Here is a 27,720-nt window from a genome sequence, read left to right as displayed (position 1 = left end):
ATTTACTAACCCATGCAGGTATACCGTTGCCGACTTGTAATTATCGAGTTATTTTAAATATTGCAACATGGAAGTCGTCGTTGAAATTCTGAATAAATATTCATAATTAAATTTTCCAATTATATATTGCAAAACAGCGAATCACCTTGCTGCCTCTGTAACTGTGCATAATATTTTCTTGTAATTGAATTTGTACTTCTCGAACTACGAGAAAGGAAATTATTGCTCGAGAAAAACATTAAGGAAAACATCGAACAAATTTCTTTTGCGAGAAAACATCTTCTTTTACGTTTGCGTGAAAGAGTTCGATAAACTCTGTCCTCTCTGACAAAAAAAAAAAAAATGAAATAGAATAGTACAAATAAACCATGTTTCTTTCGCAAGGAACTACCTCTGTTAATTTGTCCACGTTATATGGCGAACAAGGTGGTTAAATAAATTAACGGACCAAGCTTGTCCCGATTAAATACCGTGAATTCGGGCGAACTTCAACTTTCGTTCGTTTCGAACGAAACAATTTATCTCCGAATAGCTTAAACGTGTTCGACTCGAACTCGCTATTCCGATCCGGTACTCTCGTTCAAGAGTCTAAATACTCGAAGACTTTCGTCGCGAAGATGGTTCCGTGTCGACTACGTTCTCAGTTCTTTCCTTAATTTACGTCTCCACGATATTTTCGAAGCCCTGTGACGCGAGAGAGACACTTTAAGGGTAGTCCACCGCGTCTCGGGCGCTCCTCGAACGTGAATCCAATCTAACCAATGACACCGGGGACGGTGAACGTCGGTCAGTTGCTAAGCCAACTTGAAATGGTCGCATCTCGTGCGGCGAGTTGCAACGTGCAACTCGAACCACGTGATTTCTGTCGCGTTTCGATCATTCGTGTTCTCGTCGCTGCGAATTGGATCACCGTGGGGACTAATTACGTTTCGTGGCACGAACGAGAAATAACTTCCGATCGACGAATTATTAAGGGATCCCGCTCAACTGACACGTGTCATCGCCCACGTGCAATCGGGCACACGTCGAGTTTGGAAAATGCAAATTAACTCTCGCACCTTGTGCCAACGAACGAGCAGGTGCACGATACTCGAAAATCAATAATTTAGAGCCACACGTACCTAATACGTCTCTTTCTTCCGGTTCGATTACGATTGGCGTCCGTAGGCATTGATCGTTACATCGCGCGCGGTAAACGCCCATAGGCGTTCAACACGCGTGTACACTCAATAGGCGAGAAGATCTCCCGCACACGGGGTACGTCTCGCGGAAACGAATCGATAAACAATTTGAAATCTCTCAACATTTTGGCATCGATGCTCATACAATTTGTTCGATATTCCTAAATTGGATCAAATTACAAAAAAAAAAGAAAACCTCACGGTCCCTCGATATTCGATCACAATGTTCAACCGATGTTTCGCGTCACCGATGACTTCTACGATGAATACCAAAAGGAAGAGAAATACCCACTGAAAAATATTGTAAAATATATTTCCTCGACAAGCGCATTTAACTCGGGATGCTCGAAGCGTGTCGAACCATCCCGTTGCGATGTATTTTCATTAACAATGATTTTAATAAACGGTCGTTGGACGTTACGCGGAAAAATTCAGTCATTTTATTCGCAACGACCTGATGTGTAATTTCGTAAAATTTCCACGCGCAATAATATTTCACATCGGTATTCACGCCTCTACCCCCCTCCCTCCTACCTCCCTCCCTCCTACCCTCCCCCTCCACCCACTCCCCTCTTGACACTTCATTCAAATTACCCGCTGTTATCCCAGTTTCCAGGGGAAACATCAAATATTGACCAATTAGCCGTACTCCGCATTACATCTTAAATTACCTTCCACTCGGTGCAACGGTGAAGATATTCCATACTCGTGGGTAGCACGCGTTTCGTGTAATTAGGAGAGCCGGTGGTGGGAGCCTTATCGATCAGTACGGATGATGATTCCTGAGCGGAACTAATTCGTATCTGGTAAAGAAAATGTGCTGGAACGTTTCTTCGTTAACTGGAGTGTCCTCCCGGAAAGAAACTCGATGCGCAGATCGGCTCGTTAACGTTTCAAGTAAATCGCAAATGAGGCTAATAACCGCGAGTTTACGCCGGTCTAGCCCTCGAGCGCGTACACCCACACGACCGCCGGTTCTTGGAAACCTACTTGTGTACAATGAAAACATTTCACGGCGCTGGAGATACGCGAGAATATTAAAGTTCGTTAACGGGGGGAGGAGAGGGGGGACACCACTCTCGGACGTCGAAAAATAGGTAAATTTTGTTAATAATCGCACCACGAACCGCGAAATAACGATAATCGTGGTAATATCGAGGTTGGGTCTGGGTTAGGTTCCAGCGACAGTAGCTGCATCTGGTGCATTGCACGATCGAATAGGTCTTCGTAGAAAATAATTTAAGTAGTGATAATTTTTTATTGTATCAAGAGAATGAACAAATTTATCCCACGTTCGATTATTTATGAATTTCGATTTGTTTCCAGCGTTCTACGCAATCGTGACTGCAGCGACTAATTGCATTCGTAGAAAAGCCTGTGTTTGATGCATCTTAGTTGCAGGGAGTCCTGGACGAATGCAATTCGTTTAAATTTGCGAAAATTTTTCAATTTCGGTACTTACATTTTTTTCTGCAAAGACTCTTCAATTATAGTTACGTTACTCGTTTTGTTCGTTTTTATTTCGTGTGTATGCATATTGCAACGACGAAAACGTTAAATAAATTGCAAAATTTAAAAAGTTCGTCGCTTTCACGAAACTATGGTAATTTTCCAGCTGCAGTGTTTTGATAATGGACTCGGTCTTCCAAATTTTGCTATCTTTCACAATTTCGAAACCATTTCACAACCAGCTGACAATATCGATTGTTAATTTTATTAACGCTGTAGCAACGAGATTAACGATATTAATTATCTGTCGATTTTCCCCTTATTCTTCATACCGATTTATGTACTTACTTTATTCGCAGATACAAAGAGTCACTTTTGCCACGTTATATATATTTTTATACAGGATAAATTACCAAGCGTATTTATTACAATACCTAATTCCGTGATTTATACCGTAGTTGGAAATTTTTGTAATACACGACCTGGGCTTAATTAAGAAGAATATCAAAGTTCGTTGATGTACTTCGTAATTAGAAATTTCGATGGCCGACAATTTTTCGTTGAATTTGTAATTTATTTTACTATTGTAACTCGTCGTTCGTTTTAATACTGGTGAATTTTTTACATTTTATTACTTCGTTGTAATTGATATTAACTTTCCTCGCGATTCGGGACGACCTCGTTTTCCGCGTTAATTTTTCCAACATCTAGTATAATTTAATTGTACGTTTCTAAATCAAAACACTCTTTCCACGTCGAACGGTACAGAAATATCAGAAATCGGAAATTTTCCATACGAGCAATACCCTCCCATCGTAATTTATTTATAATAATTTCGTGAAATTTTTGCAACGTACGTCCGGTTTAATTAAGACGAGCTCGATGAGAAATTATATAGGAGGTATTGCAACGTTGACCTATGACGTCACTGTTTCGCGACACGTCGACGGTGTTACATCACCTGGAAATTTAAATATTGTACGAATATTTAATCGCGGTGTTTCGCGTTGCTCCCACGTTGCCGATGTTCGAAATAACACGAAACTCGTACACTCGAGACCCGATCGGTTATTATCCCGTGGTCGTGGGATCGGGCCACGTGGTCTTGTCGATGATCGGGCAATTTCCATGTACACCGATCGAAGGAAAGATTTACTTTCACCGTCTTGTTTTCCTTTCTCCGGCGAAACAATCTCACCGTGAACAACTTTCGTGAATTTTTCACGACTCGTGATACGGATCGGGTTCACGTTTAACGTACTCGGACAATTACCCGCGCGAAACGAGTCGAATTCTCCGACGAAGATTTCAAATTCATCGGGGAGCGGTATTTTCAAATATTACAGAACGCGCGGAGAGCCTCTCTGCTCGAGAATCTATGCATTCTAAATTTCGTACAGGCGACTCACGGTGTCATAGAACGCGTTAAAAATTCCCCGAGTGTTCCCGCTTGGTTTTAACATTGACGAAATAGGCAATAACGGGCCTTAATTTAAACTTCGATAGGGGGATTGCGAACAGGAAATTTGGAAATGAAAATTTGGAAATGGAAATTTGGAAATGAAAATTTGGAAAGGAAAATTTGGAAAGGAAAATTTGGAAATGAAAATTTGGAAATGAAAATTTGGAAATGAAAATTTGGAAACATTGTCCAGTTTATCGTAAATCGTTTGTCGCTATCACCGTTGCTATTACCTTCCAAAACAATTCAATGCACTTTCGATGCACCTTTGATGCAATGTTCCTTAAATGTCGAGTAAATATGGTTACTGAATTTTCTCGAAATCTGTGTGGATGATTTTTACCGTAATGTTGTTATAAACTATTTTTAAACGAATAACTCAATACTGTATTACCCTCCCCTGGTTAGAAGTATTTTTCGTAAACAATGAGAAAAAATCGTTTTCTAAATAATACACTTTTCACTCTCTGAGTCATATTTTTTAACACGACTTATTCACTGTGATCATTTTCTATTATTTTTAATTATTTGCAGGTCATCTTGAACAATATAAAAATTTACGTAAATTTAAACGAACGAAAGAACCAACAATGTAAAATTTAAAATAACATTTTGAAACGATTATTAGATACGTAGATCTTGAATACCTCGCGATAAGTTTAAAGTGTACCGCTAATCGGGACTACTTTTATCGAGGTTCGAAAGAAACTAAATATATTTTCACACGTCACGTGTGAATTTACATACATACATATATATAAGTCTCTCTGTAATCTCATTTAGCGTCCGACGCTGTTATCGTTGGTTTCGAGTTACTAGTAGTATGGCGAGCGCGACACAACGCGGGGCGAGAGATCTCATTGGTCGACAATGTGTCACCATGGTCTCGCGCGGCGTATCGGTGCTGCTCGGTCGTCGTCGGCTCTAATCGGCAACACCGTTTCCTTTTACGAGACTCCACGGAACTTTCGAGCTGAATTCCGATTCCTGTTCTTTGTTTATTCGTCGTTCACGAAGCTACAGAAGCATAATTAATTTCTACGCGAAAGATACCCCCCTCCACCCCCTCCGCCGCCCCTCCTCTACCCCACGGTCGAGAAAATTGCTTTTCCAGCGTGGTCGTTGGTGCAGTCACGCGGCAAGAAAATTAGAAAGGACTAATCAATTGGAGTGTTCGACGGAAGCGTTCGCGCGTCCGTTCGGAAATCGGTTTTCATCGACGTTTAACAGGACCGGCCTTTCCCGGCCATTATAATTTCCGCGAATATTTCCGCGCCGCGTAATCAGACCGTCGCTCGACTCGTTCCGCTTTAAAACGAATCCGCGCGCGGTAGGCGGCACGAGGAGAGGGGGAAAAAAAAAAGAAAAAAGAATAAGGAGAGAAACGTGTCGATCGGCCACGACTTTCGCGACGAAACGAGGGAGGGGGAGGGGGATTTAAAATCCCGCGGGCGATTCGCGAGAGTGTCCGCGTTGCACGACGACGGAACGGTTAAACATTATCATTGTTAACGGGAGAACCCTTCAGGACAAAATACATAATAAGAGAAAATACGGTGGTGGTAAAAGGAACGAAGAAAGCGGAGCAGGGAACGTTGAATTCATCCGAGTTGTAATCATTAGTAAGTATATTCATGGGCTAATGTCTATTTTTATTCCGTATTTAACAAGTTTGTTCGCTGGGTAATGAGAACAGGAGTGTACAAATTCGCGTGCACCGAGAACGATGGAGATACACCGGACGAGTTATTTTACAACGAATGTTAGAGTTTTTGTACGCATATCTTGCGTTGTATCCGAACGAGAGTACCTTTGATAAATTTGTGAGATTTTCCCGGTTAAAACGAGTACAAACACGGCCATGTTCGGACTATTTTCGATAATACGTGATTCGAAAAATTTTTGAAAAATTTTTGAACAGTTTTTTACCGCGTGAAATCGAAAGTGATCCGAAGTGGGTCGTGTTTGGACTCATTTTTGTCGGGAGAATCTCAGGAATTCGTTTATGTTACTCTCTTGAACGTCAAACGACGAAAGATAATTTTGATTTTTATTATTCCCATTGTAGAAACTTTTAACATATCCAGTACATTCGCACCGTCTTGACGTACGATCATTTTCTTTCGAAACGAACTGTGGATCGCACCGAAACGATTAACTAGAAAGCGGGGAGGTTCGTACGAATCTTTTCCACTATCTTTGCGCGTTGAATTTTCGCTCTCGCATATATTTCGAAGCACTTCGTAGATAATCACCGATAATTTACCGGCGTTGCAACCTCAAAGGATAAAGGCGCCTATAAAAGACAAGGGCCGGGACAGGTCTCTCTGGCTATCGTGAATTGAGATCTCGATCGCGTGACAGCTTTTGTTCCCGTATAGAGACAAGTTTTAAGCCTCGTTACGTCGAATCCGCCCGTCGACGCGGCGTGGGCCGTGTTTAGGCTGGTTTTTCCACCCACGCCAGTGATTTCAACGCGATTCCTTTTTAAGGTCAGTGGAACGGCCGTTGCGTCCGCAGGTGTCCAAAAATAAAATGATCGCAAGAAGCGCGACCGGTTGCCGCCAATTTCGGAGAGTTCCTGCTCGGAATCACAAACATTGAACGATGAAATTTTTTACCAGTGAATATACTCGTCGAGCGATGAACGCATCGTCGAAGTTGATATTCATAGTTGCGCGATCGTTGATTAATTCTGCGATCAGTACGACGGTTAATCGATGAAAATAATCGGTAACAAGAGACAAACGTTGCAACAAACGTAAAATAAAAACTCCACGAGCGTAATCGTATATTGTTAATTAGCATTCCGTGGACGAAATGTAACTTCGCGTCTCTGATTGATCTTTTTCTTCGGTTTTCTTTTTATCAATAATTTATCGATTCAATTTACAATCGGTGGTACAATCGTTTCGTGATTAATGATTCACGAGTTAATCTTGTCTGTTTGGTCGCGTTACGCGTTAACCGTAATCATTAATCACTGTTTCGATTACACGGTAATCGTAAACGTCAATCGGTGAGATTTTATTTAGTTCGACATCGATATACCGTTTTCGTATAAAATTATCACGAGTTTCTCGATAAATTCGTACGAATTTTTCAACGAATTCTTGCCTCTGGCGGAACGAAGCGTATAGTTTTATTGAAAAATTAAGGAATCGAGGAAATGAATTTTCGGTCATTGAATAAATCAACGATAAGGAAACACGGTGCACCGCGATTCCAGGATTGCGTCGAAACATCGAAATTCGATTTCGAAATCCGCGCATTATAAATGGTTCACTTTCGAATTCAAAGCAAATCCGCCTGCTTGGTAATCTACCGCGTCTCCACGTATGCGCATTTACGATGCACTTGTTTTATATTCCGATCGCGGATCTCATCTCGTGTAAGCACAGGTGTACAGTAACATGTTTATACGCGGACGTTACGACCATCGAGCTATTTTCGGTGAACTTTCCACCTTTCTCGTTTTCGTCGACCTTTAACAAACATCATCCTCGAATACCGAGACCTTTTTCCCTTTTCCAGGACGAGGACGATTCTCGAGCAACGTTCAAACGAATCGCTCGTATACATTTTCTATTCAACAAATTTTTGTCTCGACTACGACAATAACGATCCGGTAGAAATACATCGAGCATCGAATTTCAATGGAAAATTTGCAATGGTTTTATTTTGCGTTCCAGCGACGAACGGTGTGCACATTCTTTTTTTGTTTTTTTATTGCGCTTAAAATCGTTACAAATACGTCGGGAGAAGTGAAAATTGAGAACCACTGCCCGAGGGTACTTGATTTATACGAATTATTAATCACGCAATTAGTGACCCAGATTTCGGTGCGGTTGTTCTTAAAAGTCACGTCACGTATGAGAAGAAAGATTTTACCATCAATTTGGTTTAATCTTCTTGAGCATGTCCATGTCTTATCGATAATTTAAACATTAGAAATTATTCGTTTCTCGAACACCTTCTCTTCAATCTGTTATGAATTTATCCATAGTCGCACTTCGCTGCATCGTTGCGCGTACGAAGAAAGTGAGATCGTAAGAAGACAGACATTGTATACTAAGTAAGCGCCAAATATTTTGGTCGCTCAAGGCCACCGAGATAATTAGCTATCGAGTATTCTCTCTGTCTCTCCATTGTGCAAATCTTCTCGTACACGTCCGAATGGTGAAAAAACTTTTTCAAAAAATTCCAATCGTCAAAATTTATTTTTTAACCAGGTATATTCTCTTCATCTGTCTAGTATATATTGTGCAAATCTTCTCGTACACGTCCGAATAGTGAGAAAACTTTTTCAAAAAATTCCGAACGCCAAAATTTATTTTTTAACCAGGTATATTCTCTCCAGCTGTCTAGTGTACATTCTTCTCGATCCAAAAATTATTTCTCCATTTCCAATAGTACGCTACTCGCATTTGGATGATCTCGAGCGGCCAAAACGTCTGGCGCAGACCTCGCGCTACTCGTTCCTGGCCACCTACACACGAAGATTAGATGCTTTCGGTTCACATTTTGATACAACTGCCGTCCTCATCCCAGTTACACCATCGATCTTCTGCGCGTGTGGCTTTCTGACCGTTCAACGATGGTTACGGTCGACTTCGCAGCTCGCGTGCGACCAGAAACGATCTGCGTAGCATAGTTATCTCTGCATAGATCTCTCTCGCAGTTATTACACCGGCATTCCTCCGGTGTCTCGTTACGCGTCACGATACGCGAGCGAGTAACACTGCGCCTCGAACGTACGCCCGGTAGCATAGAATTGAAATTGTTTGTAACGTATGGCGTTTATAGTCCAATCGTATTTTAAAACACTCATTGACGTACAGGTGTACAACACGAACGACTTCCTGTCAACACCATCTTTGGATATCTTTACCAGAGATCAGAGACCATCGACTCAGAAATTTCTAGGGAGATCATGGACCTAGGAATAACACGAGAAGTGACAAATTCATTTCTTTATTTAACATTTATTGCACAAAGTTTGTAGCAGAGAGTTTGAAAGGTATTCGTTTGTCGTTCGTCGATAGTTGAAATATAATTATATATGAAGGACGAAGTGTGCAGAAAAGGTACCTAACTCACCTTAAACCTAACCTCAAAATATTCACGTATCTTTATTTACCATCGTTAAAGTTTGACCCAAGTGAGTTCTCGGATCAGTATTCCTCGATCGTAAAATCTCAAAGGCCGACAGGAAGATTTATTTCTAAACATAACCTCAAAGTACTCGTGTATCTTCACCAATCATTGTTAAACTTCAACTCGAACGAGTTCTCAGATCTACATTCTCCAATTTTTAAATTTCAAAGGCTTCCATCATCTAGGAAGATTTATTTCTAAACCTAACCTCAAAGTACTCGTGTATCTTCACTAACCATTGTTAAATTTCGATTCGAACGAGTTCTTGGATCTATAACCTCCAATAGTAAATTCTCGAAGACTTTCATCATCAATAAAATTCTCAACGTCGATGTTACATGTTCCGCGACATCTCGTTTAAAAATCGAGTTCACCGTGTTTCCGTATGTTTAATTAATTAGCGACAAATACGTATCGTCGACCCGTCCACTTTCGCGACAAGCGTCATGCCTTATCAATCGTGGGTGTTCGAAAATCTAGGTTTCCCTCGTTAACAATTACGATACGTTTCCCTCGTTGGTGGTGCACGAGCATCGATTATTATGCTACTCGATGCGCGCGAGGGGATCCCCGTTTCGTGCATTAATATGTAACGTGCCACGATTGGTGGATCGACGCGCGCGCACACCAGCACGCGACGACCATCGCGACGCGTGCACTTTATTTATGCACTCCGTTAAGTCGGGTTCATACGATCCGACGCGACCTAATTTATGCGTCGGTGTGCACGGATAAGCGATGCATCGTTCCCATTGTCCCCGCCGAATTAGGCGAATCGAGACCCAAACTGTCAAAGTATTCCGTTGCACCGACGGGTATGGAATCTGGGTGCATCGTATGCAACGAGATGCACCGAATTGTTTCCAGGTGGATGGAAACCCCGTTGGATTAAACTTCTGCTCGAGATTACGACGGAATCGGTTCGCGTCGGTTACTGATGTCTTGAGTGACGTCGAGATTAGAATTTTTCGGAACGTCGAGAACCGGAAATGAGTGAATACTGCCACAAAATTTTTCGAGTGTCGCGTGCGAGGAGAAATACACGAAGCGCGAATGGAACGCATTATTCGGATCGAAAGTAGGAGAGGTTATTGTTCGACGTGTACATTCCTGCGTGGAATGTATTGTTCCCTCGCGGAGCAGAGGGTCGTTGATTGATTAAGGGTGTACGACAATGATGATGATAATAATAATAATAAATCTTTATGGTGCCGGTATTATATTCAGAATCGAAGTATTGGGTGAAATGGAAGGAAATAGTACGTAGAAGTAAAAATACGTATATGTTACAGGAGGTGAGGTTGTAGCTGTATGGTATTAACCTAACCTCGAAAACGATGTGATGAAATAGAAGGAAACAAGGGTGTAACGACAATGATGATAATAATAATAATAAATCTTTACGGTACCGGTGTTGTATTCAGAATCGAAGTATTGGGTAAAATGGAAGGAAATAGTACGTAGAAGTAAAAATACGTATATGTTCCAAGAGGTGAGGTATAGCTGTATGGTGTTAACCTAACCTCGAAAACAATGTAGTAAAAACAGAAGGAAACAATCTAAAAGAGAACGAGAAAAGTATATACGTATAAATATGAAAAGTTCGAGTACAAGTATTACGAGAAAAAGAGTGTAACCCGTATGTGATTATTAACCTAACCTCCAAAAGCATTTCAGCGAAAAGAAAAAGATAATACATGTATATATAAAGCACGGGTAATTGTATTAATTTAGTAACACCGGAAGGGGAGAAAGAAAGGAGAGAAATGAAATGTTATAATTGCGTTAATAAGTTAAAAGGGTAACTGTACGTACCTAAAGAAAGAGAAAATATATACGTACGAAGCTCGAGTAATCACATTAACGTAATAACACCAGAAACGGGGGGAGAAAAATGGGGAAAAAAATTGTTGTAATTGCGTTAATAAGTTAAGAAGGTAAGTAGAGGGATAAGAAGTTCGTCCAGTAACACGAACAACAGGGAAAAAGTAACGAAATAATAATAATAATAATAATAAAGAGTTATCGTTATCGCGGTGTTTAACGATAAATGCGATTGCTTCGCGCCAGAAAGGGGCGGGGCCCTGATAAGGCGACTAATAAACAATCTGGGGGGACGTTGGTGGAAAGTGATTCGCGATTTTATTTAAACGAAAGAAATTATTTTTGCTTCGATTCGTCGCGCGTCGAGGAGGCTAAACGAACGCTAGACGCAACCAATGCGCGCGTATGGTTATGCACGGGAACAATCGTTTTACGATTATCGCATAAAATGTATCCGCGATGCCAATACGTATTGCGTGGCCGTAGAATCCAATATCAGTGGGCTGCTGTTTGTAAGATACGCGTTGTTCAAACTTGCATGAAGGATCGAGTGCACGATACGCGCGGCAACCATAAGTTGCGCCCGGTTCAACTTTTGAACGGGGGTTCGGCCGACTTCCATCGATGACCAAGTAAATAGAGTACGTAGAGAATTATTATAATAGCGCGATATTGGGATGCAACAACGCCGAATGAAAACGAGTTACGGGACACGAAAGCACAACGAGGTGGATTTTCTAAACATTTGTCAATCGATCGACGAATTTCAAATACTCGATAAAGTGTTCACTCGTTCAATATTTCATCCTGCGTTATCCTCACGGGGAACAATATTTACGAAAAATTTATTTCGTCGTCAACGAAAGTTGCACGATTCCATTTGGAAATAAATTGTGCAGTTGCATTTTGCAAGAAGATAGAAGATTCATTTTCTTTAATTGTTACAATACACGAAACTTGGTGTTACTTTTGTTCTCAGTATTTGGGAAAAATTCATCGCGGGTGAAATAGTGCACGGTTGGTCCTCGTTTAAAGATCGAACATCTGGAACGTGATCATTAAGCGAGGGTCGGTATGAAATTTGTTCTCTCTACTTTTGAGCTCGGTATCATTCGTTGCACCTTTACGAGCAGGACCGATGTTTCATTTCGGGTCACTGATACTTTTATCTTTAAGCGAGGGTCGGTATGAAATTTGTTCTCTCTACTTTTGAGCTCGGTATCATTCGTTGCACCTTTACGAGCAGGACCGATGTTTCATTTCGGGTCACTGATACTTTTATCTTTAAGCGAGGGTCGGTATGAAATTTGTTCTTTCTACTTTTGAGCTCGGTATTATTCGTTGCACCTTTACGAGCAGGATCGATGTTTCATTTCGGGTCACTGAAACTTTTATCTTTAAGCGAGGTATCGTGTTACATTGGTCGGTTGTAAGTCGGTTGCGCGTGTAAATAAATTTATTTCCACGCACGAAGGAGGAAGCAGGTGACGGAAGACAAAGGACAAGTATTACGAGAAAAAAGACACGAATACGAGGAATGCAGCGATATTTTTGTTTTCGATCGAAAGAATTTCGCGGAGAGGGTAGGTTGGGGTGGTGAAGGGCCAAAAACGTTAATCGACGGAATTCCACGATTTTCGTCGATATTCTCGATTCGTTCGCGTACGTCTGAGCGTTCTGCAAGAAGTTAAAAGGAACTTTACTATAAAAGGAGGAGACCGTAACGCGCGGGAGAGAAATTCCGGCAACGTTCCGCGTCCCCCGAAGAGTTATGGCTCTGGGGACACGAAGAAACACGGTATGCATTTGCGAGTAACTGTATAATAGAGCGGCATTGTAGCGATGCCAAATAATTTCGGGTGGGTCAAGTTGAAAATTTTCGAAATACAGAAATTTCGTCCGAATTCACGCCGGAAGTTTGGAACAGAAGAATGGGACGAGGAGGTAGAGGGGGGTGGGAAGAGAGCAAATGGTCCGGGAATACAATGTGACGAGGAAGAGAATTGCTTCGTGTTCGCGTTTGATAAAATTCTCGTGAAAATTAAAAAAAAAAAAAGAACGATAAAATTAAAAAGAAAAAAATGATAAAATAAAGAAAAAGAATAATAGAATAAAAAAAGAAGAAGCGAAAGGATCTGGAAGATTGCGAATCCTTTCCAGGAATTTTTTTGTTCCTTCTCTTTCGATCGAACGTTCGCAACCGAGCGCAACCCGCTTTCAAGATCATCGGGAAAGATTTGGACCCCTTGAATCCGGGATTTTATTAAGATTGATACTGCACTCGGAATTGAATTCATAGAGTCAATACTCCGTGTGTTTCGTAAGTTTGAATTATTGCGCAAACGAGAAGTTTCGTTCGAGGATACATATTCGTAGGAAATGTTGCACGGTTATTGAGTAGTGTCGCATAACGAATCGTTCTTCTTTTTCCTTTGTTTTTTTTCTTTACTTTTTTTTTATCTACTTGCGAGATACGAGGACACTTTTTGTTTTTTTTTAAATGGGAAACTCGCGATATTCCTCGCTGGAATTCGCAAGAGCGTCACGCGCGCCGAGGGAGGAAAAAAAAAGTATTAAGGTATACGAGGTCAGAAGTTAATAGTTGCCGGGGTATTCGTATGCAAAGTTGGATGTTCCATTTAAAACGTCGAGGTTGAGCTTCATATCTGGATGAAAAAGCAAGATGGCAAGAAACTGATTACTATGTTACACGCACCCCTCGATGCCGCGCAACTTTTGTCTCGTACATGTTTTCGTTGGAAGAACGGTTTACGAGTAATTTAAGGTCGTCGGGAGAAGTGGTTCGTCCTTGCACACTCTGCGCAGGATGTTGGAAAAAAATTGGGGCCAGATTCCAGGGTTACGCTGCTCGTTAAAACGAACAAAAAGTGTCCATAAACGTGGATTTATGATTCGCGCGTACCTGTCGAACAATTTACAAAAATGAATATTAACAATTATCAAAAACCTTCTATGTCTCCGTAAAAGTTCACCAACATCGACTACAAGGCTTTGTCTGTTTCACAATTAATCAAGAATGTTTGTTTCCTGAATTCTCGAAATTTCGAAACGAAAATAAATACACCGTAATTTCATCCGACGAAATTAAACACATCACTCTCTTATCAAACATAAAGCACCGTACTTCTGATAAGAAAGAAATTCGTGGAAGTACAATATGTAACAAAAATGTCGAAAGAAACGATGTCCAAGGGTCGTCTGGGTATTACGTATCCCGGATAAAATATCGGGGATTTAAAATATATTCGGAAAAATTAAACGCGAGTGTATTAACCGAATGCCTCGTGGGATTAAAATGGCAACACGGCGGAGGATAATGATACGTCAATTATTCAAAGTAAATAGTGTCGGTTACATGATCTGATATTTCACCTCGTCGTTTATCAGTTTCATTGTACACGCAGCCGTACGTCGTTACGGATTTACGCGCGATTTTTACTTAAAAGCGACTGTCTCGATTTGTTTCCAGCTCGGAAATAGGCTACGCTGGTTCGCCGCCGAGGGAGGTGCTCACAAGGGGGAGGAGCATAGATTCCGTGGACAGGCCCTTTCATCCGAGCGACTGGGTCGACGTGAACCTCGAAGTGCCGAGTACACCGAGGGCGAGCTCGGTGCTCACGAATTTAACCGTCGACACGAGCCTCTATCCCGCCACCACCCCGACGTCCAGCTGTAAGCTCACAATTTATCGTCAGCTCATATTGCAAGCTGTATCCTTAACGAGAACATGCTCGTTCGGACATGCTGGCTGATAAGGACGGCGGTACACCGTGCGCAGATCCTACCACCCGGAGATGTTTGTTCTCTCTATTTGTTCGCGTTTTGTAAATAATAAACAGATTTTCACGATCGAATGAAAAAACGAAAATTCGTTTCGTTACGTTGCAAATTTACGAACGTTTTGCATCTCACGTTTGCTTTTCTCGGGCGAAGAGACGTTGCCGGTTCCATTAGTTTATTATATTTCTTACCGATGTTGCGGTTGACGTGTAATATATTATTCTAACGCGCCAGTATACCATTTCTACTACAGTCGGATAGAAGAGAACGAGGAGAGTCGATATGGAGCACTTACAACCGACAGATCTATTTGTACGATACAAATCTAGGTAAATATATATATGTACTGTGCGGAGCTGAGAAATTTACCTCTGGAAGAAATTTAACGGACTTACATAGTAGACCTATGGCAGAGCAAAAATTGTTGGATCGTTTCTACGTTCATCTTACGTATGATACACTTCTCTTAATCCAGGAGTCATTTTTCTAGCACTCAGATGTACATCGTATCAAATTTTCTTAGTTTCAAATTAAATTACCAGTACAAACTTAAGTACCTAATGCGAGGCTCGCTTGTCGTTGCTCTATCTCTCTCACTTTCGTTGTATCCTATTCACTTTTTTCGTCGGTCGGTACACTCGGCCTTTTTTCGAGATAAAAGACTATCACCGATTAACTGATATCTTCTCAACGAATTGAAATTTCATTCGAGATGCTTGTTCGAATAATTTATAACAAAATTTTCTATATATAATCAAAAATGGTCCGATCGAGCTGATGTTTGGATTCATTTTCATCGAGGAAACCTCCCCAACTCATTAATAACATTCTCGTTTGGAAATAATTTTAACTAAAATATCTTTATATTGTACACTCTATACTATAATAGATTTAAACGTGAAAATTAAAATTTTCATTACAATCTGAAAACAGAGATCAAATTTAACTTCGATGAAAAAATTGTTACTTGAAAGCGGGAACTGTCGTTTCTATCCCCCGATTGCAAAATGAAAATTTTCATTACAATCTGGAAACAGAGATCGAATCTAACTTCGATGCAAAAATTGTTACTTGAAAGCGGGGACTGTCGTTTCTAGTACCTCCTCCGATTGCAAAATGAAAATTTTCATTACAATCTGGAAGCAAAGATCCACTGTAACTTCGGTGCAAAGATTGTTACTTGAAAGCGGGGACTGTCGTTTCTAGCACTTCCAAAAGCGATTGCAAAATGAAAATTTTTGTTACAATCTAGACGCAGAGATCGACTTTAACTCCGATGAAAAAATTGTTACTTGAAAGCGGGGACGGTCGTTTCCAGTACCTCCCTCGATTGCATATAAGCGGGGACCACGGTGTTCTTACCACGATCTGTACACATTTCCTTTATCGTTCGATCAGCAGGCTCGAATCTGAAGGACACCACCCCGGTCCCGCCCCCTAGACGCCGAAAAAGGAACAAGGGCAGGCCCTTGCCACCGAAACCGGACGAGATCGTTGCGAACAACACGAGCAACACGAAACGCGTGGAGGGGGCTGACGAACCTTTATACTCGTCGGTGAAGTCTCCGAAAAGCAGCGGGGACGAGCAGGACGAGCAAGACGCAGAGGAGGAGATCGAATCGGACAAACACTGCTCGCGCGAAGACGCTGGAAGAAAGACGAAAGAGATTTATGAACACAAGGCGAGTATGGGGGTGTGGAGGGGGTGTTGGGAAGAGGGCCACAGGAGATTTCCATTGTAGATTCGAATTCGATATTCACGAGAATATTTACTCTCGCGCGAAACGCGACGCGATTGGGCAAATAGAGGGGGCAGGGGGTGGGTGGGGGTTGGACGCTCGAATCTGTGAAACAAATATCCGCGACATTAAAAAATATTTACGAATCGAGTCCCTCCGCCGTCGAATCGAGACTCGCGGTTCGTTACTCGGTCGGGTTGCAAGGCGGAGGGGTAGTTTTTTCCCTGTCGAAGCAAACCGGGACAGGGACGATGTTTTTCGTTCTACCCCCGAGGGAAAATATTGGTAAATGATTATTATTATTTATTCAGTATTTCGAGTATTTATCTTGTGATAGTCACCTATCAATGGCTACCTTCCTTTCTTTTTTGAGGGGGTGGAATGGTGTCTCGTGCTCCATTATGAAATATTCTTGGTTCGTAAAAATAAACACACGTACAAATAAGTTCGATACGTCAGCAATTTGCACGAAAGAAAATTTACACTCTGCTCTGTCGTGGCCAGTTAAATAATTTTCAGGCCAAAGATACCTTGTTTGTTCTCGAAAACGGTCGTACCAAAAAAATACATCAGCTTTCGCGTCAAAATTAATTTTCTTCCACCGGTGCAACGGTTGCAATAATTTTCGGGGGGGATACAGGTAAATGGAACCGGAAGGATAATATCGAGCGACATTGTGTCCGGCAAGAAGCCCTCCCACTCGGAGGAGAGGAATACTGGCAGGACCATCGAGACCAACCATCATCAACGGAAGTCGGACGAGGTTGAGGAGTATGAGAGATTCGCGAGGAACAGGACCAACAAGGACTCCTCGACACCTAATCGTGAGGACAAAAGGGGTCCGAGGGAGATCGAGATTCAGATCGTGGACACCTCGGGGGAACCCCGGAAATCGACTGGCAACGCGAGGATCAAGAACTACAGCACCGTCAGTCTGCCGAATTACGACGAGTTGGACGTAATCAGGCATCAGGAGCAAGGGACGAAGGATCACGGGGCTGGTGGGGACAAAACAAAGTCCAGGAGACCCGTCAGGAGCAGCACTGGATCCCTTCCAGCTGGATCCTTCCTGGCGCCATTTTCAGAGGTACGCAACTTATCTGCCACTTTGGGCGTCTCCCGCAGGATTGTTTTGACGGATGGAATCTTCTGTCCCCGATTATACAGGGTGTCTCAACAGAATTGAAACAAGTAATTAGTTTTTTTCGTTGTACAGTTCGCGATGCACAATTTAGACAATTTACATCAGTGGTTTCCAAAGTATCTAAGGGGATACGAAAGAAAATTTTTCACGCAGAACGATGTGGATAATTCAAATATCAACGATTGCGAGAGTACAATTGTTTCGAATCTTTATAAATCTTTGGGGAAATGTATTACTTCGATATCTTTTAAGACACTGATAGCACCCAATCGCAGTGGGCGAGAAAATTTCTAAATATCTTAATCTTCACTCGAATGCATTCTTTTCAGTTGCATACAGTACAAAAGACGCGCTCGATATCTTCCAAGACACTTTACTATCACACAAATGCTATCAGTGGACGAGAATACTTCTAAATATCTCAAATAACATTCGAATGTATTCTTTTCAGTTTCGTACAGTACAAAAGTCGTGTTCAGTATCATTCAGAAGACTTTAATATCATACAAACGTAATCAGTGTTCAAGAATACTTCTAAATATTTCAAATAACATTCGAATGCATTCTTTTCAGTTTCGTACAGTACAAAAGTGCGTGAAATTTTCCTAACATGCGCGACCAATTTCCAGAGACGTTTTTCACCCCGATGATGGACCATTTGGCCCGCAAAATGATCGTGCGGCTAAAATCTCGAGATCATCGAAAGGGTTGATCTGTCGCGCGGATAAATCGTGAATTTCTTTTAATCCCTCAGAAAACGAGCGTGCGACTGGAGGACTACATGACGAGCCGCGGTAGCCCCGATAACCTAGCGTCGTATCAGGTACTGGGGAAGCTGAACTGTGGGGAGCACGGGGTCCTGGACGCCCGTTTCGTGAAGTACGACCCGAGTAAATCGGAGGATTGGGATCTCGGCGGCATCAGTAATTGCGAATTGAATCACCAGCGGCGGTTCTCGTTCGAGGTGAAGCCACGGTCTGCCGACCGATCGATGTCCCTCCGCTCTTCGTAGAAATATAGTATGCTTCCTATTGCGAGGTGCAGATCTTTCGGTCTCTCTGAGGCCAATTCTCTCCCCGTTGCTAATTAGTGGCGCGCGAACTGGCAAAAGCGACAGAGATGTCACCGTGCGACAGTGGTTCTCAATTTTTTTCTCTTTTTTTTGTCTTCTCGTCTTGTGGAGAGTTCGCTGACTTCCCGAGAGGATACTAATATTCAGTCACCCATTCGTAGTGTTTTATCTTTGAACGTGCATCGTGTTGAAACTTTCATAGAATTAAACCTGAAAACGTAAAACTTGAACTTCAAACCTAAAGAAGTTTAAAACTTGAACTTGAAACCTAAAGAACTGGAGCTAACTGTATAGTAGCGATTTATCTTCGAACGTGTCTCACGTTGAAACTTTTAAAGAATTGAACAGAAAGATAATCACAGATCGACGATAGTGTGCTGTCGACGACAATCTGTTAAAATGACAACTGACCTCCAACATGGTAATTTTATTCAGAAATAATCCAACAGTATTCTCACGTTGTATAATACCTACGAGCGTGCAAGACACTGGTCGCTGGAGGTACGGTACACAAGGTAGAGTCATCTGACGTGCTTACCTTGAATAACTTGTTAATTATGCAAATATACAAAGTAGCTTGTTAATTTACACGAAGATTTGCAAATTTTCAAGAAACAGTGCAATATATCTAGCGTCGATTACCGAGCTCTGGTTCGATAAACGTTGATAAATACCTACCACTGAATACGATGATCCCTTTTTATAAATAAAAACGAGATTTTCAACTAAAAAAAGAACGTAATCGATGCTATCTGGAAAATTATGCAAATTCTGTAAACAACAATGTTTCCTGCAATGCAGAGTTCACGAGTTGTTCAATCCTGTGTTCGGTACCTCGTTCTGTGCTACCACAGTTTACAAAATGGCGACTGTGTAACAGTCTACCACGATTATACGATCATTTGACCGAGAAGGTTCGTTGTTTGTTAAAACATTACGAAAAATATAAATTTCACGGGCAGAGAATTCGAGTTTACCTCGGAAACACCGAAGGGTTCGTTTCTCGCAATAGTGGATGCAAGTATCGAGGTTCTCCGTTTTTCAGGACGTTCCGAGGGTCCACGAGGACAAACGTCCCGGCAAGGACGAGGACGTGGTCGATTTCGCGATGGTTCGAGGTAGCGAAAGAATGTCCCCGATCGATGGAGATGTCACCGGTTCCCCGACGTACTTGCAGAAGCCCGAGGCTTTTGGAAAAACACCGTCTCCCGTGCTCAGCGAGGCGGAATATTCTGAAGTGGATCCAAATAGGTCGGTAGAGATTATCCGTGGTCGGTGTTCAAGCGATTAACTGGATTTAATTGGGGCGTTCAGATGCCAAGTGGTGTAAGCCCATATTCTGAGGTTTTAGCTTCCCCTGCCCACTCTCTGCATGGATTTTTCGGTAGAGCTTTTACCTGTACCGGGCCATTGAAGTTTTAAATCCTCTTTCCTGCTACTCGACAAACTGAGTCCATACGAATTTTTCTCTGGTATCGTTTGAAACCTCTTAAGAACAGTCTGCATGCCATTGGCGTAGGAGAGTCGGAAAATAGTTGAAAATCATCATCAAGGATGAACGGTAGAGACGTTGTTGGGATGTTAATGCTTCTAATGTTACGAAAGTTGAAATAGTAATGATGTTAAAGGTGAGGTGATGTAGAATCCCATCGGATCAGGAGATTGAGAAGATATCGGTTTCGAATCGTTACAGAAATCAATGATAGAGATAATTATAGAACATCTATGCTCTTACGATTGTAAAAGTATTAAGATTTATAATAGTAATAAAAGGAATATTAAGGGAAGTGTTGTAAAGTTTCAAGAAGTTACCAAGAATCAGTGATAGATATATTTATAAAGCATCCAAGCTTCTACATTTATAAAAACACGAATACCACTATTAATAATAATGTTTCCTTTTTAGAGTAGAATAATTAAACCAAGTACCCTAGAGTCCCATCAGAATAGGGAGTCAAAGAACACTAATTCTAAATTAACACCTAAAACCAAGAATCAGTGATAGAGATACTTACGAGGCATCCAAGCTTCTAAAAACACTTATAAAAACACGAATACCACTACTAATAATATTGTTTCTTTTTTAGAGTAGAATAATAAAACCAAGAATCCTAGAATCCCATCAGAATAGGGAGTCAAAGAACACTAACTCTAAATTAACACCTAAAACCAAGAATCAATGATAGAGATACTTACGAGGCATCTAAGCTTCTTCACTTATAAAAACACAAATACCACTATTAATAACAATGTTCCTTTTTAGAGTAGAATAATGAAACCAAGAATCCTAGAATCCCATCAGAATAGGGTCAGTATAATCAAAGCTGACCCCAGCTCTAAATTATCACCAAGAATCAGTGATAGAGATAGTTATAGGGTATTCAGGTTTCATCGATTACAAAAATACGAATATCAAGAATAACGTGTAACAATGAGTAATAATAATGCACAAATAACGTTAGATCGGACACGGTGAAATTATCCCCGAAAGAAAAAGCTCCCGGAAGTCCTTTCTGAACGACTACACGTTTTCTTTCCCCGACACTCTGTTTCTGTAGGTCCCACTCGAGGTACTTCGATCCACCCACGTTGGACAGTTGCAGAATTTCAGCAGCCTGCGACTCGACCGCCACCAAAGAGCCGTTTTTCCTGGACGAGGTGAAACATCGTTCCGCTTTAGGTAAATAGAGTCTCCCGAAAGCCCAACGGTGGTCCTGGTTGCCGTCTCTCGTCGCCATTAACGCTTATCCCCGGCTACGAAGCGCGTCTTGAAAAAATATTGTCGCGATAACGCAACACGACACTCTTCGATATATCCGACCGCCTGATAACTCGTAACCCTTTTATAAATCACCAGCGGGTCGGAAACCGAGGCTGGGAGCTACTTGTTGAATTTTTCCGTATTCGAACATTCGAATACCGATCGGTGATTCGAATACAATCGACACTCGTAACGAGCGCCGGGGGATCGACGAAATTCGTGATCTGTTACTCACCATAACTTCGAGGAAGGAGAGGGGGGTCAATCGGGATGCTGGTTCGAAAAAATCGAGACACTTTTCTACAGATTTTTTCGAGTTTTGTGTGAAAAGGAAAAATGAAATTTTTAACTTCGAACGGCGGTCGGTTTTACTTTTTATACGAATTGTTGTTCTACTCGAAGCCCGGGAGAGATACACGCTGAAAAAGTTTCTTCTCGTGCATGTTTCAAGCGACTGGATATTCGAGAACCGGAAAACAATGTTTCGTTCGGATGGTTAATTTCGATGCAGGAGTGATTCGACAGGAAATTGATAACTTTTAATCGTTTCTCGTGAATTGTTAGTGTGTTGGTAAAAAATTATTACTGCATTAAATGATCAATTCTAAGAATGTGCTTACTTTTCGACGATGCACCCTGATTATCTCCCTTAAATACACCACCAGTACTCGCATTATTGAAACAGTAACGGAAGAATGATGTTCGAACGATAATAATCCAATAATGATACTCGAGTAACGGGATTCAAATATTTGAATATTCGAGTAATGAGTATTCTGATACTCAAGTATTCGAATTATGATATTCGAGTATTAAATTATTCGAATTATGATATTCGAGTATTAAATTATTCGAATTATGATATTCGAGTACTCAAGTATTCGAATTATGATATTCGAGTACTCAAGTATTCGAATTATGATTTTCGAGTATTAAATTATTCGAATTATCATATTCGAGGACTCAAGTATTCGAATTATTATATTCGAGTATTAAAGTATTCGAATTATGATATTCGAGTGCTCAAATATTCCAATTATGATATTCGAGTATTCAAATATTCGAATTATGATATTTGAGTATTAAATTATTCGAATGATGATATTCGAGTATTAAATTATTCGAATTATGATATTCGAGTACTACTCAAGTATTTGAACTATGATATTCAAGTACTCAAATATTCAAAGTACGGTATCCCAATAATAATACCTAGATACACAAATACTAAAATAACGATAATCCAGAAATGATACTCGAACAACGGGTATTCCAATAATACCATTCGAATAACTAGATATCGATATTTCGATAACGATATTAGAATAATAATATTTCAGTAACGATATTCGAGTACCGATGTTCCAATACAAGATACAATCCTCCAAGAATGATATTCGAATACACAAATACACGAATAACCTTAATCCAAACAATGACACCCGAATACTCGAATAATCGTGCTCAAGCAACGATACTCCACCGCTCGAACGTTCCAAGTTTATTTCTACGGCTTGAGTGCTACCCTTTCTCCCCGAAATCTTCGAACAGTTCCCCAGCCGTGATCGGTACGCGCGCTCAACGGCGAATCGGTCCAGTAAACCGAGGGACGATGAGTGAAATTAGCCAGTCTGGTCGCTGGCCGATATCGTCGCTCCCAAGGTACGTGGTCGTGCGCGTCCGGGCAGTAAGTAGACGACGAGGTTCGCTTTCCGCGCCGGGTAATCGTCTCCACGGAGCAGAAAGGACCCAACTATCTGCGCACGTGACCAGTTAAACCGCGGACGTTCCATTTGCCAGATACGATCGGAGGGTGCCACGATAGGGGCGAGCCCGATCGATCCAACCAATCGAGGATGATCTTCGGTCGGAGCCTGTCGAACGAGAGCGAGCCCGACGAGGACGCGTACGAGTCGAAGGAGCTGACCACGGCCAACCGTCGTCCGGCCAGCCTGATCCGCACGATATCGGAGGAGTCGTTGCCGCGCGAGATGCTCGAGCAGCAAGAGCTGGACGATTTCTTCGACGAGAAGCTGGCCAAGGACGTGCACAACAACCTGAAGAAGAGCCTGGACGATCGAATGACGAGCACACCGCCACCCAGTCCGGAGCCAAGGATCAAACCCGAGTTCCAAGACGACTCGGATCACTCCACACTGCTGAAGGTACTCAAAGAGGAGGCGGCCGAGGAGAGCAATCTCAGCTCGATGACCCCCAGTCTTACCGAGCTGGAGGCAGCTCTCTCGGACATGCTGGAGAAGGAGGAATCCCCGGACCTGGTCAAGGACGATACGAAAACGAACGGTACCGACGAACCCTGTCCAGAGAATCACCAAGATTCGGGGATCCTCCACACGGGGAAGAGGAATCACGAGTTCTCCAAGATGGACGAGATCGGTCGCTCGTCCACCAACGCCAGAACCGATACTCCGGTGTCTCTTGGACAGATACTGGAGGACAGGAAGCCGATTACCACCAGGAAGGTCTCGTTCTGCGCTTGGGAGGAGACCGTGGCCGAGATGGAGCCGAATCGAGAATTCACCGAGCGTCCGACGGATTTAGATAAGAACGTCGTTTCTCGTTCGAGCACCGAACAAGGCTGGCCCACGTCGGACCAGGTCGTCGCGTGTCCCGTGGATCCGCCACCAGAGAAGCCGAGCAGGCTGAATAGAACCCTGGACGATCTGCTCGAAGGCCCCGAGATCGTTCCTACGCCGCCCCGTAGGAGACAGAGGAGCCTCGGTGTCGTCAAGAAGGAGATCGGGGAAGTTGGCCAAAATGGCTCCGCGATCGGCGACCCGTACACGAACGACAGACTCATCTGATTCCATCGCGCGATACGCTCGCGAGTACTTAAACCCGGATGGACGAATCACAGGGACACTTTTGGGCAAAGCTGGGTGGAGAGACAATGTACGAGAAGTCGTCGATGAGGTGGACTATTTGTGTGTGTGTGTGTGTGCGTGAGTGTGTATGATGTGTTCTTCGACGAAGTAAACTAAAGTACGAGGATGTTGTCCCTATTGGATGTTGATCATTATGGATACTCGAGAGCGTAGGTTTTATGGATACGGGATTATTTAGCGAGGTGTGTACCTGCTGATTGTCGGTCGAGCAATTTCCATTTTAATCGAAGGAAAAAGGGACTTTGTAGAGACTTTAGGAATTCGATATGTCGTGCTGGTATAGATTACCCGACGAGCACTATCGTGTATCGAGCAAAGTTTTCTAAAGCGATCTTGACGAATCTTTGGTGCACTTGTGAAATTTTGAAGCGTTTGGGATATCCTCGGGTGACCTCGAATGACCGCAGATGCCTTCGCATGACTTCGAATGACCGCAGATATGACCTCGAATGACCGCAGATATGACCTCGAATGACTGCAGATGCCCTCGGATGACGTCGTATGACCGCAGATGCCCTCGTATGACCGCAGATGCCTTCGTATGACTTCGAATGACCGCAGATGCCCTCGTATGACCTCGTATAACCGCAGATGCCTTCGGATGACTTCGAATGACCGCACATGCCCTCGTATGACCTCGTATGACCGCAGATGCCTTTGGATGACTTCGAATGACTGCAGATGCCCTCGTATGACTTCGAATGACCGCAGATGCCCTCGTGTGACTGCAGATGCCTTCGAATGACTTCGAATGACCTCAGATGCCCTCGTATGACTTCGAGTCACTTTATATACTGTCGATTGACCTTTAATCGCTCGGAATATTAAACAATGGATTAAAAGAACTTAGAACGACTCTAGACTTTCGAAATGTTTCTGCTTCGTTCTCATAAATCCGGAAGTTGTCCGAACGGACTGTTTCAAGCTTCTTGCCCAGCACGAATTCGAGGAATCTAAAGTCGGGGGATTTCCAATCTGCGGTAGACTCGCGTCGTTTGACATCCGATCCTTTCGACCAATGACACAGATCCATTCTCGACGATCGAGCAATGATCTTAAACCGCCATCCCGGGCGGGCACTTATGCGAGCAGTTTGCAACTTCGGAGCATTCGTCGATCGATCGTAGCGCGAGCGCGCGCGCGCGCTCATTCGCTCGCGAGCCATCGATATCCGGTGACTTCGTTAGCCGAATATTTGGTGTCCTACTTGCGACGAACTATTTCGCTCGCTTAATGAAACTCGTTCGTAGGGAACCGCGAGCGAATCGCGGTATGCGTTGACGGACGTCCGTGTAAGATTAGAGTGGCGTCGGTGATAGGAAATTCGGTTATCGAAGGGTGATCGGAAACTTGGTTCTAAAAGATAATGCATTTAATCAATATTCGAACTATGGAATTGATGGGGCGAATGGAGGAGTATTATACCGAGCTAGAACCGACAGCTCGGTTGAAATTGTTCGAAATAGATGCCTGCTTTCAGAGTTTACGATATTTTGCTGATGGTAATCTTGCTAATACATTGGCGCATAAAGTTCGTGTGTATGTGTTTGTCGAATTTTTTTGTTCGTTCGTAACGAAAGTGGTACGGCAGATATGAAAATTGTAATTGCAAAACAGAAATTATTTCTCGATATCGATCGTCGGAATGTTGCAATACAGTCCAGTCAAAATTATAAGTATTTCACAAAAAGGGACACGGTAGTACGAACGTGTAAAAATAAATTATAATCGGTCGATTTGTGAATAATTTTCTATGTACTAATGGGTCGAAATGTTCGTGAACTAATTTCAGGAACGAGAGGAATTTTAATATAAAATTTGTGTTAAAATTTCCATTGGATGATACGGAGCAGAGTGTGCTTAGTGCGAAGCTGATGATTCTTGAATGTTCGTGAAATAGTGTATCATTTTAAAGAAGAAGTTGCAGTGCAACCAAGCAGATTTCGGAAAGCAAACAGTCACCCAAATGCCTTAGAGAATATTGTATTCCAAATAAGAAAGAACTATTTGTTTAAAAGATTATCCGTTCTCTTGGTATTTTCATGGGAAAAATGTTCACCAACGAGAACAATTCAGTTGTAAACTACAGTTATTCTAGAATGGTCATGACATATATTGTAACATACACATAATATTGTAAATATTATGTTTACATTTGGTAACGTCATAGATCAACTGTATAGTGTATTTAGTATTGTATGTACCGAGTTATTGTTACAATGTAAAAGTGTACGAATTGAGATGCGCCGGTATCGATAAACAAAATATCTGTTCTTGTTACGCGAGAATTTTTCATTCTCTTATAAATTTTATTCGAATGGAAAAACTTTTACTTTCCAGAACTTTCCATTCGCCCGTCTTCGTTGGAACTTATATAGCTCGAGAACTTTCAGTAATGATTTCGTTCAATGAAATCCATTAAGAACAAATCTTTCTATCGTACAAACAGAATCGTATAAATCAAATGTTCAAAGGCGACGTATCCACGTAATGCAGCTGTACAGCTTCGAGGGTTAGCACGAGGTAAGATAATAGCTACTTCAGCGACGTAGACATAGATTTTATGCAATTTTATTTATCATACTGTTTGCACGATACGTCACAGTTTATTGCAACTTGTCGTAAGACTCAACGTAGCGTAAACCCTCACATTTATAGTCCTATTAGTCGCGTATGATACACGATGCTTCACCTACCAATAAATGCCACTCTGGGTACACTCCACGCCCCTGTGGGCGTTACCGAAGGCGGGGCGCTGAGCTCTTCAGACGAACAAGATTCACATTTCTCCCAGAAGCAATTCCTCGACCTCGACATTATACTCGCGATTGCATTTTGCAAGAATACACATAAATTTAAAATTCCACACCATTCTTCATTAGTCGCACTTGACGCTACACCGACCAATAAATGCCACTCTCGGTATACGCCACTCCCATACTCCAACTGGGCGTTACGAAGGGCGGGGCGTTGAGCCGCCCAGTGTACCAAGCCCCGCCCCTTTCTCCCGAAAGCAATCGTTCGACCTCGACACTGTACCCACGATCGCATTTCGAAACACTGCGCGCGATTTTTCGTGTCGTCTTCCCTTTTCGAATCCTGGTGTTCCAAGTTTGATTTAACACCGTCTCGGCGAGAGCAGCTCCTGAAAATAATTTCGTCGTCGGGGACGAAGTTTTCCCCGCGGCGCAGGAACGATGGAACGACCGTTTCGCAAGGCGTTA

At 42.2% G+C, this 27,720-nt stretch overlaps 1 protein-coding gene across 2 annotated transcripts in view; it reads left to right on the top strand.

The window, feature by feature from the left end:
* LOC143148107 (uncharacterized) overlaps window positions 1–26,232 on the top strand; it is a 70,011-nt gene extending 43,779 nt beyond the window's left edge. Inside the window, exons 4-10 of one of the 2 annotated variants that reach the window (XM_076314035.1) lie at window positions 14,564–14,766; window positions 16,276–16,556; window positions 17,254–17,700; window positions 18,512–18,721; window positions 19,875–20,080; window positions 21,388–21,509; window positions 23,391–26,232. In XM_076314035.1, the coding sequence (XP_076170150.1) occupies window positions 14,564–14,766; window positions 16,276–16,556; window positions 17,254–17,700; window positions 18,512–18,721; window positions 19,875–20,080; window positions 21,388–21,509; window positions 23,391–24,415 (2,494 nt within the window). In that variant the 3' untranslated portion in view covers window positions 24,416–26,232. Of the gene's footprint in view, window positions 1–14,563; window positions 14,767–16,272; window positions 16,557–17,253; window positions 17,701–18,511; window positions 18,722–19,874; window positions 20,081–21,387; window positions 21,510–23,390 lie in introns of both variants that reach the window. The other variant, XM_076314034.1, reaches the window with a different exon arrangement.
* Window positions 26,233–27,720: the final 1,488 nt, after the last annotated feature.

Source organism: Ptiloglossa arizonensis, chromosome 6 (assembly GCF_051014685.1).
Source record: "Ptiloglossa arizonensis isolate GNS036 chromosome 6, iyPtiAriz1_principal, whole genome shotgun sequence".
Taxonomy (NCBI): Eukaryota; Metazoa; Arthropoda; class Insecta; order Hymenoptera; family Colletidae; genus Ptiloglossa; species Ptiloglossa arizonensis.
The sequence above is the reverse complement of the archived record's forward strand: the minus strand, read 5'-3'. Positions and strand labels throughout refer to the sequence as shown.